The sequence below is a fragment of the Chiroxiphia lanceolata genome, chromosome 8 (genome assembly GCF_009829145.1).
Source record: "Chiroxiphia lanceolata isolate bChiLan1 chromosome 8, bChiLan1.pri, whole genome shotgun sequence".
Classification (NCBI taxonomy): Eukaryota; Metazoa; Chordata; class Aves; order Passeriformes; family Pipridae; genus Chiroxiphia; species Chiroxiphia lanceolata.
Window position 1 is genome coordinate 24,328,308 of NC_045644.1, and position 18,935 is coordinate 24,347,242.

The 18,935-nt window shown below is 37.1% G+C and overlaps 1 protein-coding gene across 5 annotated transcripts in view; it reads right to left on the reverse strand.

The window, feature by feature from the left end:
* Positions 1 to 18,935, reverse strand: part of DLG5 (discs large MAGUK scaffold protein 5) — a 105,078-nt gene that overhangs the window by 48,200 nt on the left and 37,943 nt on the right. For all 5 annotated transcript variants that reach the window (XM_032694758.1, XM_032694757.1, XM_032694760.1 and 2 more), the window contains exons 2-5: positions 18,298 to 18,366; positions 7,149 to 7,314; positions 1,823 to 1,966; positions 74 to 257 (exon numbers count right to left, since the gene is read on the reverse strand). In XM_032694758.1, coding sequence (XP_032550649.1) covers positions 74 to 257; positions 1,823 to 1,966; positions 7,149 to 7,314; positions 18,298 to 18,366 — 563 coding nt within the window. The remainder of the gene's footprint in view (positions 1 to 73; positions 258 to 1,822; positions 1,967 to 7,148; positions 7,315 to 18,297; positions 18,367 to 18,935) is intronic.

Sequence of the window (18,935 nt, forward strand, 5' to 3'; positions counted from 1 at the left end):
GCACGTTCAGATTTGTTTCTCAAAGGAACCATCCAGGATCCCTTCTAGCACATCCCCCCCAGGCTGAGCTCACCTGCTGCTGCTGGCTGCGCAGGTCCGTTATCTCCTTCTGATCCTCGTCGTGAAGTCTCTTCATTTCCTCACAGGACTGCTGGAGGTGATTATGTTCTCGCACCAACTGCGTGTTTTTCCTCTTCAAGGTATCCATGTCCTCCTTCAGCTGTGACTGGTCACTCAGCAGCCGACTGTGCAATGTGCTGCCACAGCACACAAAAAAATGCTCTTAGAGGCCAACTTACAAGGACAAAGTCCTGGACTAATTCATTTCAAGCATGAGTTTCCTACCCAAGAAAGCATGCCAAACTAACTCAGTTCTGTATATTTGTGTATTTCAAGCAGCAGAGGGAAAAAAAAAAAAAATCAGAAACAAACAGGAAAGTAAGTATGAAAATATGCAAAAATACACAGTATTCCTAAACTGCATCAGAAGAGACGATGGATTTCTGCCACCCATCAATGCCATTTCACAGCCATTAAAAGCAGGCAGGCAAACAGAAATGGCATAATATGAATGTAAGATAATCCTCAAGATAATAGGAATTATCCCACAAATCATCTCCACTTTCTCTCGGGCCCCCCAGCGGAGCAGCAGCTAACCAAAAAACAGATGAGAAGTACAAAATTCTCCTTGTATGCTACTGTTTTAAAAAGAAACAAAATCCCCCAAGCTGTCCAAAAAACCACCATAAGCAATAAAAACACACTATGTACGTTTCAACTACATTCAAGCAGGAAAAAAAAGCTATGAAAGTTCTTCCAAACTTCACTGTGCAAGCCGGAATTATTGAAAGAAATACACTCTCACTTAAACAACTGAGAGTCACACAAAGAGGCTACCATTCAGATTAAAATTCCAGGTAGCAGTCCAAAATTAGACCAAATCATTGCTGGATAAAAGCAGATCAGTCAATATATTTTATTACTGCAGATTAAAAAGAGCGCCTTTTGAACACTATAAATATTTTTATTGTTGAAACAGAACAATTCTAACTGAACTCTCACACCTGCTGCTAAAATGTTAAAAATCTGTATTTATACATATTAAAAAAACCCGTCAAACACAGAGCAATGAATAGATCTAATTTGCATTCTATGTTATTTTGTATTCCTTCCTTATGAAGTCAAATACCAACATGTCTGTACAGAACGTCCCAAAGCATTAAAAAAGTTTCCTTAAAATTAGAACAACCTATTAAAAAAAAAAAAGCCTTTTGACAAATTATATTCACACAACTAAGCATACATAATTTTTACATGTAGGTTATTAATCTGCTATCTGTTATTCAAATTTTGTTGGAAATGAGAATGCTAACCCTTTGGAATGCTCACTCTTTTTGTGTTTTTTTTTAAAAAAACACAGGGTTTTAAAAATTATTAGAGAAGAAAATAATATTTGAGTTTAACTTGTGTTAAAACTTATATAAATTATCAAGAAAGTTATCACAATCTATTAAAAGAGAGTAAGAAATTACATTCTCTCATATTAGATTCCGCTCTCTAGCCTGACAGTAAAATTACTAGATTGCAATTTAGTAACCTGGGTTTTCTTTTTTCATCCCACGAGGACATTGGGGATTTCTATCTCAAATTTCTAAAAGTAAAACCAGCAGTCCATACTTTATCATTTCAAATGGGCCAGAAATGTATTATCTGAAGCAAGTAAGCACTGATCTTGCAATTTAAGTGGAAAAACAGCATTAAAAAAAATTACTTGATTATCATGTTTGGTAAACTCTTACCTTACAGCTTTACTAATACTTACTGATAAAAATCTGCCTCTTTTGCTGCTTCTTCACACCTCTTTAGTGTCTTGGTGTGTTGATTCTGCAGTGACTGTAGGTCTGACATGGCCTTCATGCACTGAATCTTCAGCCTTTCATAATCATGATTTGGTTTTGGACTAGGCCTAGCGTGGAAAAAGAATATAAGGTCAAACATCAGCTACTAAAGAGAATGAAAAATTACTATCCAATAAAAAATACCATAACACAATTGTTTAGGTTATATTATGCTTTAATTTAAATACTGACCAGCTCACATAAAGATGCAACTGCAAACAAAATGTCACTGACTTAAACATCTATTAGTTTTAAACTGAGATGTAACATCTAATAATGTCTAACTATCACTAACACAGCCAAAACTAGTACAGAGTGTGCATGTAACTCTCTTCTGAGCAGCAGTATTACCACAGAACAGAACAGTCACTCGATACAAGAACAAGTCTATCTCTGCACACTCGGCTTTCCTGTGTCACCATGTCAAACTCTCAGCAACAAAACACAAAGCTGCAGTGAGAGTGGGGCTGAAAAGAGGCTGCCAAAGTCAGCTGGGGGTGCATGGAAGCCTGAGTTAGAAAAGGTTTCTCATATAAGCAGCAGCTGGAGGACCTTGTCTATAGCTCCCTAGGAAAATCAGGGAGGGCTGGGAGAAACATTTCCGATGGGACACCAAAAACTCATACATCTATGCTGGCAGAATTTGACCTGTTTGACTAACTGAGCATTGAATTTAAATAATTTGATCAACTCATTCTCCTGAATTACATGCCTGATTGTGTGTTACCATGTTCTTTTAAACTATAATAAAGGATTGAGAAAACATGTCAGAATCTGCCTCACATTTCCATAAGATAACCCAAATTTTGCCATACTAATTATTAGGAATCTCCAGTACAACATCATCTACAACAAGCAATTTTCAGTAAACAAAACATCAAAGCCAAAGTCAGTCAAAAGAAAAATTTCTACTCAAATTTCTTTTAGTATATCAGGATGACTGGGAGAGAAGAAATTTTCTAAAATCATCTCCCTTGTCAAGCAATTGACCAACACAGATTACATCTAGAATGTGTGGTACTTGTACATGGTACCTTTATTTGTAGACTAGAATTGACTAGATTTGTCTTCTTGTTTTGAAGCACTAAGCTTCTAAGAGCCTCTCAATTGAACTGTTCCTCCTCTATACAGTCACAGAATTTTTGCACCATCGAATTTTCTAGTTTCAAAATGGAGCGTCTGACAGCTGTCCCTTGTCATCTCCTGGGTCTCTTGTAACACCACAGGCAATGAATAAAAACCCAACAAACCACCAAAAAAGAAAACCAAAGTCTCCATAAGGAAACAATTGCTTTCTAATTTAACTCTGCTTATTCTCATATCATATTTGCTCCGTTGCTGCACAGACCATTCTTCCTCCCTCCCATCTCACACTCTCCCAAATGGCTTCTCTGTAAGCACAGCCTGAAAAGCCATCAGAATTTTCTTTGCTTCATACAGAAAAAACAGCAGCATGGATTCTGGAACTGAAATGCAACTGGCAATTGAATCAAAATGAAAATGGTTTTGTACTATTTCAGTGGTGAGAATTGTTGAAAAAAAAGAAAAAAACAAAGCCAGCCACATCTGGTTCACAGACTTTGAGGGGGAGTGTGTTTGATATGAGGTACATTTTGGCAACTCAGTTGCATCTGGGTTGCTGAGTAGTGAAGCCTTCAATTGAAATTCCTCTTTTCCTCCTTTCTCCAGAGAAGTGCTTTTGGGGAAAACAAAACAAAAAGCCCTTCCTTGTCTGATAAACAATTAAAAGCCAAAATCATATAAAGTAACCAAATGTTCAAGCCATGTCCACAGGGATTTTTTTTTAGGATATTTTTAAGTTCATTGCTTAGGGGTGCCAAAAGAAATAGCATGTTACTCATACAGCATTACAGACATTACTGCAACTACTCCAAGTGTTATTCTTTTAAAATACAAACCTAGTCAGCGTAAGTTAAACTCAATTTGAAATGTTCACACCCTTGACAGAATCACTAAAACCCCAAGTATTGATTTAAATTAGACCTTAGGGTGAAGTTATTGAAAGCAGACACCATCTGTCCACCACAGTCCTTAAATGACAACATTAATTGCAGCACAGTTTAACTCTCAGTTGTAGCATTAAGCTTACTGAGACCCATTAACACATGTTCATATTAAACTATTAGGTCAGTCTGAAAGCTATGGTTAAACTTGTTCTACAAGTGTAACATCCATCGTGTGTATTTCACATAGTGCTGAAGTAACACCAGTATTATTAAAAAAAACAAACAGGACAACAAGACCACCACAAAAAAACCCCACAAAACAACCAAACCAAAATAAAACCCCCCAAACGAAAACAAACAAACAAACAAAATCCCCCGATTAAAAAAAACAATGCATCACCTATAAACATGGAGACTAGGTAGGTAATTACACAAGTTAGCCAAACTACACAACGAGGAAGGACCAACAATGCCACCAATAACATCCTCCATTCTACCTCATCTACATGAAATAAAAACCACATGGATATCCAAGACCTTATCTTCCACAGTGCTGTTCCAAAGCTTTATATCTCAGCAAGAAAAACAGGAATACTAAAATGAGGAATATTGGTCAGAAGTCAAAAATCAAAACTGTTTCAACAAAACAGTCCATTCAAGCACACGTAGGCTTGTTTAGGCAAGACCACCACAGTTTTATGCTAAAATGTCCCACAAAATACAGAAAATTATTATTTCAATAAAGGAGAGGTATCAGTTACTATTTTGGAGGCACTTGTTCAAATATTAACAAAATTTAAAATGCTAGTGTCTGTTTTTCTGATATTCATGTGAGAATCCTAAAAATCCTTTGTGCTACAGTGGAATTACCCTGACAGTAAATCAAGGCTACAGTGAGATTGACATTTACATGTATCTGATGCTAATGCCAACCACAGTTCTAATTCTGTGGGCAATGCCTACCTAACAACTTGTGTTATCTTTCACTATTGCAATTCCAACAACAGTTACAGATTACACACAAAACAGTCTCTACGCAAAGGCAGTTTTCAGGGGTTTTATTTGTGTTGCAGCTCTCTTCTATTACTACTATGTAAGTAATAATAGCAACTTTAAGTCTCTGAAGTACAGCTTGAGCATACTAAATTATTTGGTCAGATCTGTTTAATCACCACCACGTGGGCTCACATCCATGTCAGTCCACAAGTACAGCACGAGCAATCCTACTCCTGGCCAGCAGGATGGCGCATGATCTGATTCAGCACTTCTCAATCCACTGCTGTGGCTCCTCTTCCACTGCTCTAGACTCAGTCAACATGTGCTTTGGAAAGCAGCCCTCGGTTTTGCAATGCCAACCGTCACAGCCAGCACAGCCCAGACTACCAATGTGTTGGGAGCTGCAACTGTTTTGAAGCACGCCGACGTGACGTGTCAAGATTTGCCTCTGCACCACCTGTGTTTGGTACAGCCACAGTTAAAGCAGTACACACAGCCAGGAAAATAAAGCCTGGGTAGTAAAAGTCACCACCTACATAATGATCTCTCAGCTTTCACACTTCAGCATTAACAGCTTGCCATGTCTGGGCTTTGACTCCTGGAGGCTGAAGATTAGTTTTATATGAGGAAAGAATGTGAAACAAAGTAAAATAAATACCAGCAAGTTTTAAAAACCATAGATGTGTATGGGGATAGGAGGAATAGTTGCTTTTACACTGAAGGAAAAAATGTCAACTAATAATCTTCATTCATTTCTCACTCTTCAAATATTTGATTGTTTGGAAGTCAACTACTACAATCTAACTACTGTCCAAGGACTACAAATACCATGTTCATTTTCATGAGTTGTTCTTGAAGCTGTAAACATTTATGTTTTCTATAACATACAAATCCTACACTGAAGGCAAAGGATTGAAAAGAAAGAGAAAATAGGGCAGTCTAGAGGACAGCTCATCAGAACTTTATTAATAGCATCCTGGATTATGCAGAAGATTATTGTGAGCTATAAAATCCTCAATGCCTAAGCTCTAGTGACTTCAAAGAAGAAATCCCTCTATGTAAGTAAGTAACTGGAACTATGCAAAAGATGTTGACATTTGACAATCTTTTCCTCTCCCATCCCCACAACGCTTTGAGAGGGTTAGACAGAACATGATGCTCTTAAAGTAGCCCTCAGAACTCAGGGGGGGAGGAAGGGGGCATTAAGATGAATAGCTATGGAGTTAATAAAACGTCCAGATTCTCCCAATTCCAGTTCACTGAGTCAAATCTTGACCTCATCTCATACGGACAAAAAGTTTAATTAACCACCTGATCACATACAGATAGAGCCAATTAAGTAACAACCAACAACAATAAAACATTCAAGTTCAGAGAAGCTATGCATCATGACACCACCTCCCAGAAAATCTGTTCTTTGCTCTTATTTCAGATTCAGTGACAGACAATTTTTTCCCAAGGTTTAAATATACTCATACATGTGCTTACTGCAGGCATAAAGTACCTGCTCAGTGCACCCAGTCACACATCAACATTAGCAGATCTTTAACCCTCTAAAATAAAGTAATTCTACTTTCTACTCAATAAAACCCCTTTTTACAATTAACTCATACTCTGAGTACTATCTTCCTCATAACATGTCAACACTCAAATCAGAATGAGCTACACAAGACTGCTGGCCATTAACTACCTTTGAAGACATGTTATTTTAATTTGGAGCACTCATAACTTCTCAGCGGAGGAAAGCTCCTTACTCTCAACATATTTCTGCTACACAGTTCCCCAATATATGTATACCAGAAAGCTTACCTTCTAAAAGACACATAGTTCACTCAACAGAAATCCAAACCTCTCTCTCTTTGCAGAAGCACAGAAATAGCTGAGATTTTTTTCCTCTCCTCATTTCTGTTCTCCAGCCAAGTATTCAGAGCTATTTCCCTTTCTTCTCTCTTGCTTTCAAAACACCAAATGCTTCAGCCACTGTCTTCTTTCTCTTCCCACAACAAAACCCAGGAAGCCTAAACAACTTGTTTGTTTTCTTCTCTCAACATAGAGATGAAAACTACTCCCCTCACTCTCACAGAAAAAATGCTGGACAAAGTGAGAATAGGCATTTAACAGGCAGCTCTGAAACGTGAATGTCTGAAACACACCCATCACCAGGATGCAAGTAGGTTACAAGCAACATAATGCAATCTCCTTAACGCTTTACAGCTAAGTACAAGTCAAGACACTTCAAAACACTACTGAGAACTTGATTAAAATGTCACATTTCCTTTATGTTTACCTGCAGTCATCGAAGGTGGACCCAGGAGATGAAAGTGCAAGTTGCTTGCGCAGCTCATCCCTCTCTCGAGTTACCTGACGGAGCTGATACAATATAGTCTCCAGCTTCTCACTCATCTGTCTCGTGTCTATCACAGGTGGTGGAGATGATGCTTTACCAGTCGTACCTGACAAAGAGGTAAGTAAATGGCAATTGAGAGAACTCCACATAGAACAATACAACTTCACTTAAGAAGTAACTCTAATTTGAAAAATCCTGTATTTTTGGTTGCAGAATCCTGTTAAAAAATGAAACAAGTAATGGAAGTTGTCATGAACGAGTTGAGAGAAAAATAATTCCAGTCAGATCCCATACTAGCAGAAAAGACCTGCATTGCGAGTTAAGTTTGCATGAGTAGGTTACTTGCTCAGTCATGAACTTACAAGTTGCCTAAAAGGCAAAGCAAGTTTGCAGTAACAATTGCTAAGACCTCAGGAACTACCATAGTGACACAAGTCATAGGTAAAAACATTATTTTCAATAAGGAACCATGTCCATGCTTCTAAAAAAAAAAAAAGAACCAAAAAAAAAACCCCAGCAACAGCAGATAAACTGCTACAGCACAGAGGCTCTTTTGCTCTTCTTTTATCTAGCAACATAGACATACCACTCTGCTATGTGCTACAGCCAACATTTATTTTTAATGCAATTCTGTGCTTTCACATGTCACAATTTTTCAGCCTGGTACATGAAGTTAAAGATTTGACTTGCCAACAAGTCATGAAAAATGGGCTTCATTTTTAACAACATCGGCTAACACAAGCACATTGCGATCACTGCAACTGGACTACACATCTAATTTCCTCTAAGGGGCAGTCATACATTTAAAGCGTTCTGTGGGGCTTTTTAATTCTCAGTTTTCCTAATATCAGAGCTGATGATGATGCCTACTGTCTTCTCAGAGTACAAGACCAACAAAAAGATGTTTTCTTCCACTCAAGAGATGAGAGTCTGCTATATTGCTTCATAATATGCTGACAATTAATTCAACTTTAATTTTAGTTCTGCTCATTTAAAATTAAGTTGTAAACATAGTTTTGCTCATGTGTCTCTCAAACACACGAGGGAAGACTCAAAGATACAAGTCACAGATGTGAAAGTTAAAGGCCTAAATGTATATAGGAGGTTATTTTCTACCCAAAAGAGAAATTCTAGAAATAGTTTACGTAATTATACAACTGAAACACATAGCTGATATATGTATTAACTCATTAGGATGTACCTTTATTATGCTTTTTTTTAATTAATGAAGAAACAAAAGATAGAATAGTAAAATAATGTTCTCTGATCACTGTCTTAAGAAAGAATTTCAAACAAAATTATTTCCCTGGTTTAAATGGTAACGAGTTGCAAGGATTGGCTTCTTATCTCTAAACCCAGTTCACAAAGGTATTGCAGAATGTAAAAACTCCAACTTCTCAGTAGAACTACTTGTGTTTTAAAATTTCCACACCAAAATAATTGCAGTGTCAGGGCTATCGTACATACAGCATCTAGAATAACAGGATCCCTGGTTTTATTCCTTTTAGCTGTTACTGTAATTATGTAATGAGAATTTATGAACAGAGACTGTTCTTTTAATTTAACTATTGCATAATAATGCATGCAAATGCTCTAGTAGTAAACTGAATAAATAAAAAATTGCATGAATGACCTGCACTCTGTAGAAAGACACAAACTCGCATCCCTCAGAAGAATTCTCAGTGGAGACTGCATTTGGGCTTTTCCTACCACTTTGTTTCACTCCTCCATCCAGATGGAGCCCCTTCATTTATAAGGACTAAGGATTTCACACTTGTACAACACAGTTATCCTTTCTTTTAAACAAGAAGCAGTCGACATAATTTCTATGGCAAAGTTTTACAGAAACCAGTAATAATAGAAATGCACTATCCTGGGCTCATGATATAGGGAATAAATAAGGAGAGAAACAAATAGACAGATAAAAAAAAAAGTCAGAATGTGTATTCACTTGGAATAGTTTGGACACATCAATGAGCAAGGAATTTCACAAACAAGCTGAAAGGTAAAGGCAGACAAACCAAATTCAGGTAATGACAGACTGCATGGTCTTTGGTAAATTCAATGGCAACATGTACATCATCTCACTTGAGCTGACATATCAGGGTATGTGTAACATGGAGAAAGCCCTTCTCATCCTTACAGAGAAGTTCGAAAGCTTATGTTATCCTGGGGCTGCTTGCAAGCAAAACAGATGAACAGGATGCAAGAGGTCAAGAGGAAGGAGGAGATATACCAGGAAGGCTGGTGTGCTTTACATGGAGAAAAGGGCATTGGATTAACAACTGGTCCATCACTGATATCAGCGTTAACTCCAGCAGCAGCCCTGTGGACAATGTCCTCTACGCAAACCTACAGCAGCATTCAGCGGCTGCCCCAGGAATCTTTAAACATAGTAAAAGCAGCCCAGAGTTACAGCATTATTCCTCCACCTCTTTCCTCCCCTCACAGCTTGGACAGCATCTGAGTGACAATCTTCTTCAGGCAAGGAGAACATTTGTGCACACAGTCCCAAACTGTGCCAAGCAACAAAAGTCTGCTTTAAATAAAGACAGGCTAATTAGCCTTAGGAAAGAAGCTTTCTTCACTAATGTGAAGCCATTAGTCCTAGTACCAGAAAGGGTTATTTTTCATTAACTTGGCAATTTTTACAAGCACATCAACAGATACTTTAATCTCTGCAATGGTATTGTCGACTCACAGCATCAGCCACAAGATGTACGGCTGTTAAGTGCTGTAAAAACACAGATCAATATGATCCAGTTTTTCCCACTCTTATCCTTAAAAGAGGATCCAAAAGTTCATCTTTGCTTGATTTGTTAACAACCTTACATTTTCAATAGTCATACAAAAGTTCTTATAAAGTTTAAATCAGATTTCTAAATGCTTAAAAAAACCCACAATCAGTAAACACCTTTTTCATCAGAAAAATTGCATAGTATTTGTTTCCTTTAGAGGAACTTTTATAGCTGAATGCTAAAATCCTTTAGCTAGATTTGGCATCTCGATGCAGCAGAAGGAAAGTGACCCGTGCTTCCAGCTTTGTATTCTTTTTCCATCTGACTGCCTATTTTTTAAAGAAGTACTTCCCTTTCTGCACTTTAACCACTCAAACTGGTCTTAAGACATATGAGCCTAAAGGCTAACTCTCCATTATCCAAATTATGCCACCTTTCGGTAACTCACCTGCTTTCTCAGACAACCTGGATTTCTGAAAAGGCATTTACTGCATATCCTGCCAAGTGTAACTCATTCATCTGCTTTGATAAGCCTCACAACTCATTTTTGACAAGGCTGCACTTGGATTCTGAGAACTTGACTGCATGGGAGTCACTCCCTGGTCAGCCTCCAGGTAAGCAGCACTCCACCAACTCCTGAAACATCCGAGAGCAGGGATGTGTCACATGGTGAGATCGCACTTTGCCCACAAGGCAGTACATCCATTGAGTCCTGAGCATGCACTCACTTAATCTAAAGCACAATTTTGCAGGAATTCCAACATAGGTTGCATAAAAGAAAAGCCTTAAAAAAAGCGCCATATTATAGTCCAAATGCTGGACTTGACAGAAACCACAAAGATCCATTATGTAGCACATACCAAATATAACTCTTGATGATTACTCTAACTGACAATGACTGAAGAGATAATATGTCCACACAGAAACAACTGCTTAGTTAGCTTCACATTTGGGGATGGGGTAGCACATTTTTTGAAGAATAACAGACCATTTTAAGAGAAACAGGTCTGGAAAACAGGTCATGGAAACTGCACCAAAATGTACCATAATGCCAAATAATAATATAATTTTGAGGTGGGAAAATGTGTACCAAAGCATAAACAGTTAATTTTAAGAAATGCCATTAACATACTTTGAGTTATAATAAACTTTGAGAAATACACTTGTATCATGGATTCAATTAATTCAAAAGGCAATCTGTCACCAGCCAGAAGAATCCCTGAATTTTACAATGACTTTTCTTAAACTCATAAATTTGTGCTCCTTCTTGCTTGAAAACAAACAGGAGACTAATTGTACAGTCAAGCCTTTTTCACTGTTTTCTTTCATAAAAAAATAAAATCAACAGGGATGTTCAGAATATTATTTCTCTATAGTTCTGTAAATCATGACAGACAATGTTAAAAAAATATTTGCAAGATGTATAGCAAACCATGAACAACACGGTTTCTCCCCAAGCTAGGGAAGGGGTGAAGAGGAAAGACTTATGCCTGATGTAGGAAAAGGCATTCTAAAATATTTACCTTCTTTCAATAATTTATGGAGGATAGAACAGGATTACATATCAGAAATTATCATTTAGATACATTTCTTCAGATATGTCTTTTGAAGTGGTCTTGAAACAGCAGAGAGCACAGAACAGAGTTGCAAGCAGGTGAAATAAAACATTAATAAAACCAAACAGCCGTACACTGAGGAAAGGAAACTGAAAGGTAAAATAAAGAACTGTGGAAACAGTTTCATCTGACAGACAGAAAACCTAATAGGTTATGAAAGCAGTGAGGATCATGTAACATGCAAGGACAAAAGAATGCGTAGCACTTCAGTATATTGTTTTAATGCAGAATGTAACAAGCTAAACAGAGCCAGCAGCATCTAAAACAAACTTTCAACTTCAGTAAGTTTAAGACTATAGGAAGAACTGAACAGTGATTCTAGAAAGATCAACATGATAGAAAATCTACAACCTAATACTCAAAAATAGCAGGGGGGAATAGGGTGGGGAAGGGCAGATACATCAATTCCAAACATCCTTGCAGAACTTTGCTGCGCTAAAATACAACTGAGAGTAAAACCTGTTACTGTAATCAAGGAAAATACAATTGAAGCTTCTGGGTTTGAATATATGGTAGCTCCCTGGCTCAAACCCTACCTTTGTCAGGCTTACAACTGTGTAATGAAAGCACAGCCTACACAGAAGTGTCCAATTTGAACTCCAGTGACTATGATCAACCACTGCACACCAACCAAAGGGATGAGACTCCTCCAGTGCTCTGTCCTTCACACCTTCTCCTGCAGGAGTTGTGAGCACTGGCTCACCATATCACTTTACAGCCCCAAAAGAAAACCACTGACACCAAAAGGATTTCCTAAATGTACAGACTGATAAAGGGCCTCAGGGAGCAGTGAAAGACACCACGTTGCAGAGGTGCTGTCTGGAGTGCAGGAGATGGGTATTCTCACACTGCATTTCCATTCAAATCAGAACGGAACAGAATCAGACTAACCAAATCTTCAGAAATTCCTCCAGGAGGTTGACAAATGTTAAGAAGATACTATAGCAAGTGGTCAGTTATTCATTAGTAGCTCTCTCACCACAAAAACCCTACTGCCCCTTCTCCAAGACTGCATCAGATGATCAAAGTTAACCTTATAATTGTTACCATTCCTTTTTTTGAAACAGGGCATGATGTCCACTGAGTAATCCTGAGTAATTTTGAAGTGACATAAGTCAAGAGAACCCTTTGCATGACTCATGTCAACCCATAGCTGCCTGAAAATGGATGCCAAAGAAGAAAATGATAATACAGTAAAGCTATTCAGAATGTTTATTACTTAAGAGAAGATGGTTACTAACAAATACACTGAAAATTAGTTAGAGAGATTAGGGATCAATCCTAGCGAGAGCTACATGGTTCATGAACAGATTAAAATAAGAGAGTGAAGTTACTTTAGGTGTGTGGAACAAACTGTTCATTTCCCAAGTTAAAAGTCTTGTTTACAGTAAACTAAACCGGTAGTTTACTACATCGGAAATAAATCTATAGACAGAATTTTAATTCAATCACTAAGATCAAATTTTACAGGAAAAGGACTTCTGAATAGAGAAACTGATGGGTAAGGAGGTGGACAGTCAAAGGCAATTACTGTAGTACAGAAAAAGATTCTGATGTGGACTACTGGTAGTGCTCCTACTATCTTTTCTTATTCATTCATGGCCTTCTAGCAAGTGTAACATTGTCACTTGTCCCTTTATCAGTATGTGTTAACTGTTGAGGTGTCTTTAGCAACAAACTTTGTGTTAGTAAAAAAAAAAAAAAAAAACCAACAAAAAATAAAATGGAGATTCCTATAGGCTGTCATGGGGGAAATAAATAACTCTTTCAGACAAGGACGGTGTTTGTCTTTGACTGACTGAGCATCATAAGCCACACCTGCAACTGAATCGTTCCTATGAATAGTGAAAACAATTACTTTGTTATATACAGCTGTAGAAAGTATGAAGTAATAAACTGAAATCACAACAACATGAAAGGACACTTGTCAAAATGGCCAACATGAAAATGGGGAATGAAAAACTAGATATTGTTGGGAAGGAACCTGCTGGGAGGGTAGTAGTGTTTGCTTTGGAGTAAGAATTAAGGCTCTCAGATTAAGCAACCTGAACTGCAATTACTGAAAAACTATCTGTAAATAATTAATAAGGCTGATAAGTTAATAAAGTGTTAAGCAAGGAATACTCTCAGCTGAAGTTAAAGCTGGACAAGCTTGGTGGAGACAGATATATGACAACCTGATGGCTGCAAGAAAAAGGCATAAAATTGTAGAGCCAATGGTGGTGTTTGTTACACACTGGTATGTCCATGGTAGGGGGGTTAAAACTAGATGATCTTCAATGTCCCTTCCAACCCAAACCATTCTATGATTCCTTGTAAGTTCCCACAGGAAAATGCAGTGATATGAACAGAGAAGAGTAAGAAAAAATACTTATGATGAACAAGTGACACCCTTTGCAAAGAACTGAACAGGTGGAAATATAATAGTCTGTTAAAAGTTAAAAGATAAAGGTCATAATATGAAACATGGAATGAAGAGGACAGAAGATTGACAGCTGTAATCAAAACAGTGCAAAGAGATCCTGTGGAAAGAAGAAATTTATGCATGTGAAAAGATGGAAGGTCTTTTCCATTCCAAAAATCCTCTCATTAGGAACTTAGTATATTTTCAAATAATGGAAGAGTATGCAATGCCTTCCTGTTAAAAAATTATAATAAAAACTATTGTGAGGAATCTTCTCAGAGCCCTAGCCTGTCTCCTGCATGCAAACTGCTGGGTTCTATTAAACAACATTTCTTAAAAACAAACAAACAAATCAACCAAACCAAAACAACACCCAAACATCTGTGCACTGAGGAAGGGAAGAAAATCCACATTTTTAAAACACTAAAGGGAAACTCTGAAGCATCATTATAGTATTAGGACAGGTAAAAAACGGCTCAATTCTAAACCATAATCCTGTTGTGGCATCAAATGTCAAATGACTAAGTGCACTATACAAACTGGCTCTCTTTTTTTTTTTAACTGTTTTAGAAACAGGGTCTTGATTCTGTGTTCTGTTCTTCTCCGTTATCATGACTGGTCAAGTGGGAGACTAGCCAGTGCCTGTCACATATAGCTCTGTTACTGGTTTCCATCCAATTCCTAAGTGACGCTGTTGTTCCGTGCTTGGCACGACAGGCACTGAATCTCCATAAATAATTATTCTGATGTCAGAGACACAGGATTGTAGCTCCATTCAGAGAGTCTGCTGGGCATGGGGAACGGGCAGAAGAAGGATGCTTCTATTTACACACAAAAATCTTTGTCATTAGCCAAGAGCAAAGAGAAAGGAAACACAGAGAGACACCATGACAATAGGGATTTAATAAGGATTTGTTCCTCTGGGGGGACAAAGGTGGGGCTGAAGGACAATGGTGGTATTACGCTATTACAGCAGTTTATATTGGACCTCTTTCAGAAATAAACCATGAACATTTACTCTCTATACCATCAAAACTACCTATTTTACATGTACAACAAGAACTTTATTAATATATGGGAAAGAAAAGGAAAGAAGCAAAAGAAAAAAATAAAATATTGTCATCTAAACTAATTGTGAATAGTGAGGAAAATATGCATGAAAAGCATGCTGTCACTCTGAGGTTTTATTTACATACAAATGAAAAAGGCAAATACAACTCCAAAGGAGTTTCTTCTCCAAGGCTGCTAACTTGCTATTACACAGGTGGGAAAACTGGCTTCCACTCAACTGCTTATGCTATCACATGCACATAAGGATGGAAGTTCATTCTTCTTGCATCCCTCACGCCATTCAAACCCATATAGGCAGGAAAAGAGAAAAAAAGCTTGGATGGTAACCCAGTACTCGGAATAGACTAGCATTAAACTCATCTCTGAGTCACATTAAGCAAATTACATCACTCCCTGCTCTACTCTTGTACTGACTATGAAGCTACTGAAGACTGAGAGAACCCCAGCAGATCCATTTGTTCCCCACACAGAAGCTGTTCAATAAGTCTTCATCTATGCTGCTGCTCTCCATGCTTGTTGCACTCTGCTTTCAATGAGAGAATCAGAACCGCAAATTCAGTGAAGACTTGGGCACACCATGGGTTTATACAGTAACAAAATGATGTTGTCTCATCTTTCCCTTTTCCTTTCGAAATCGTAACACCACGCTTTATTTATTTGACTGAGACTCAGCAAATGTTTTCTCAGAACTACCTTTTAAGAACAATCACCTTATTTAGTTCTAAGATTAGATATTTAGTTCTAAGATTAAATACTTAGATCGGGGTCTTTTTCCGAAAAATAAGGCCATTGTTATATACATCAGCTTCATAAATTAACTCAGAAACCCAGGATAACCGTAAAACATGTAGCATCATCTCCATTTCACAACTTCCTGGCTTACTTGGAAGTATTTCAGAAAAAGATCATTTAATTAAGAATGCTGGCAGCAGAAACCATCTCCAACAGTAGCTAGGGTAAGCAAGGTTGGGAAGAGATGAAGCACATGGACATGCTCTTCTCTAGTTACATTTACAAACTATCGAGTTCAAACATTACAAATGAAAGATTGTACTCTCTCTCATAGTTTGATGACATTAAGACTAATTCTCTGATGATTTCTCCAGGTATAATTAGTGGCCCCAATACCTTTCTCATTTCTGTCATATACCTCAATTTATTTCTGAGCTGTTTGACAAAGAGAAGCAAGGTATTAACTGAAACCAGTGTTTTGAGCTCAGGTATAATAAGACAGATCCCCTATCTGTCCTGTCAGGAAGGTTTACATGATTGGGGAACTCATTCATTTTTCTACATGTGTGTGTACATATAACTATCGATACCAAACTGAACATATTCTAAAGCTTACATTGTCTGCAAACCATGAGCTATTTATCTTCTTTCACTGATGCATTCATTTCACAGGTGAAAATTATTTCAGTGAGTGGGGGACAGACTGAGGGAAAGATGTATATGAAATTCCTCAAATGCTACAGCACCTCAGGATTTGTCGGGATTCCATTCAAAGAAGTCATATGAAGCCTTAGGGGAGCTGGCATGCAAGTGCTCTAGTTATGATGGTTTGTCATTCAATAAATTAGTCAGTATTAAAATAATCTGACTGCAGCTTTGAAGCGACTTGCAAACACATCTATTAGGATATGTTAGTTATCAAGCAATTTTTCTACTGATATTATATCACATAAAAAATATTGTCTCTTGCAGAACAAGATGAGAGGGTGAGAAAACGGTTGGGGGAAAAAATCATACCCATTAATAACAAGTCTATAACCATACCATAAAATAAACATGTCAGCTTCAAACAAAGAATTCCCCTGGCTGTTAATTTATTAAATATTAAATTCCTAACACACATAAATAATTTGAATAAAACAAAATTATGGAGATTAGTAGATCACAAGTTTTGTTTAATAGTAGGGCACTTAATTTTCAGGTTATAAATAATTTTGATTACTGCACCCTCCAAAGGCATATATCAATTCTGAGGACAGTTTTTTATGTCAAGTACACAGATCCAAATTCAGTATGAACTTCAATATCTTAAAATACAAAGAAAAGGTTTTGGGAAGGAACATTAAAAAAAAAGATTTAAGTGTACCATTCCTTTTTAAAATCAGGAACACGGAACTAGAAAGGACCACCTGCATTTCTCCTATCTCAGCCACCACTTCATCCCATTATCCCACAAACTTACTGGATTTCACCTTAGAAGAACTTCCTTCTTTGGAAGGCTCCTTTTTGAGTCTGCTTGTCTTCAAAATTTAGGAACTTATTTCTTGCAATTTCCAGTCCCAATTTACTCATAGCAAATTACACCTACCCTTCCTTCAGGTAATAGCATACAAGTGTGATCTTGATTAAAATCAAACTAACGTGTCACAGCTTCCCGTGTTTTCAGCAAATAGTTCAGTCAACACTAAAATCTTGTTCCTGCATGCTGGAGTTAAAAGTTCAACTCAATGACTGCAACAGATGTCTACCCACATCCCTAAACAGTCAACTGACTGGCCTGGTGCTGTCAGGGAAGCCTACAGATGCCTAAGATTGGAACTTTAAAAATGCAAGAGCCTGCATTCCCTATTCGGGGTAAATGGATTTCACAATAGAATGTATTTGTATAAGTAAAGAAAGATGAGGAAAATTGACAGCTAATAGAGCTCTTCCAAGATCATCTTGTGGACAAAATACCTCTAATACCATTTCTTTTATCTCGAATTTTTTTCTGAGTATTTTGTCTTTCCCAATGATTTTCAAGGCAGAGAAAATGAAGCAAATAATTGCATGCAGGAAAACAAAAATATTAGAGCTTGTAGCCACTTCCAAAAGTTTAAGAGGCCATGGCCTTGGCTAACATTATTTATAATTTCTATGATGCTTTTGACTCTGACCACAATTTTCACATCTACAAAAATACATACATACACATATACAGATGTCTATGTATATATTTATATGCACAGACTTGTATAAATGTAACATTTCCATTTTTACATCATCTTACTAAGTAACTCAAAGCATAGTTACATCATTTAATGTATCTCAATGTTAGAGATTTTACTGGCAACAACTGCAACCCATCATGAAAAGGCTCAGCTTGCACTGTACAAAACAAGTATATTCTTTCCAGATGAAGATGGATATTTACATCTTATAGTTCAACTTATTTGACTTTATGTCCAGAATCTCAGAGACAACCTTAAAAATTTGTTCTCCCAGTTTCCAAAAGACACACTCAACAAGTTCCTAAATACTTTACTCACCAATGCTGCTCAGAGAACTGCTGCTTTCAGAGTCAGAAGGCATTATGGACAGCACACTGTAAGTAGACCCTAAAATCAGGAAAATAAAGACAGTATTACTTTCTTTCCCCCTTTCCCTCTCCTCAAGCCAAGCTAATGATCCATTTCCTTGATATTACAGATGTCAAACGCACTAAATTAGAGAGAACACACACCACTGAAGCATAAAAATCTAATAGCCAAAGTATAATTTGTAAATTGACACTACACTGTGCACTGAGTAGAAAATCATTTTGGATGAAATGGTAAAAATTAGTTCAGCAAAATACTGAACTAATACATTGGTTATTTCAGATACACTGAAAATACAGTATCATGTCTACAATAGGAAGACTATGTGTGACAAAAGTCAGAATCTATTTTGGTTTCTTATGATTCTACATGTACCAACTCCTAATTCATTGTGTAATTGATTTGTATTCCTATCCTCAAACATCATTCAGACTTGAAAATTTCACTTAATTTGTAAGCAAAATTTGCTTACATCCATTTGCAACTTGAGGTATCTAATTTTAAAAGCAAGGACCTACAAAGCAGCAAGTTTTTTCATGTATTAATAGATCAACAGACAGAGAAGCCTTTCATTTTAGCTATTTTAG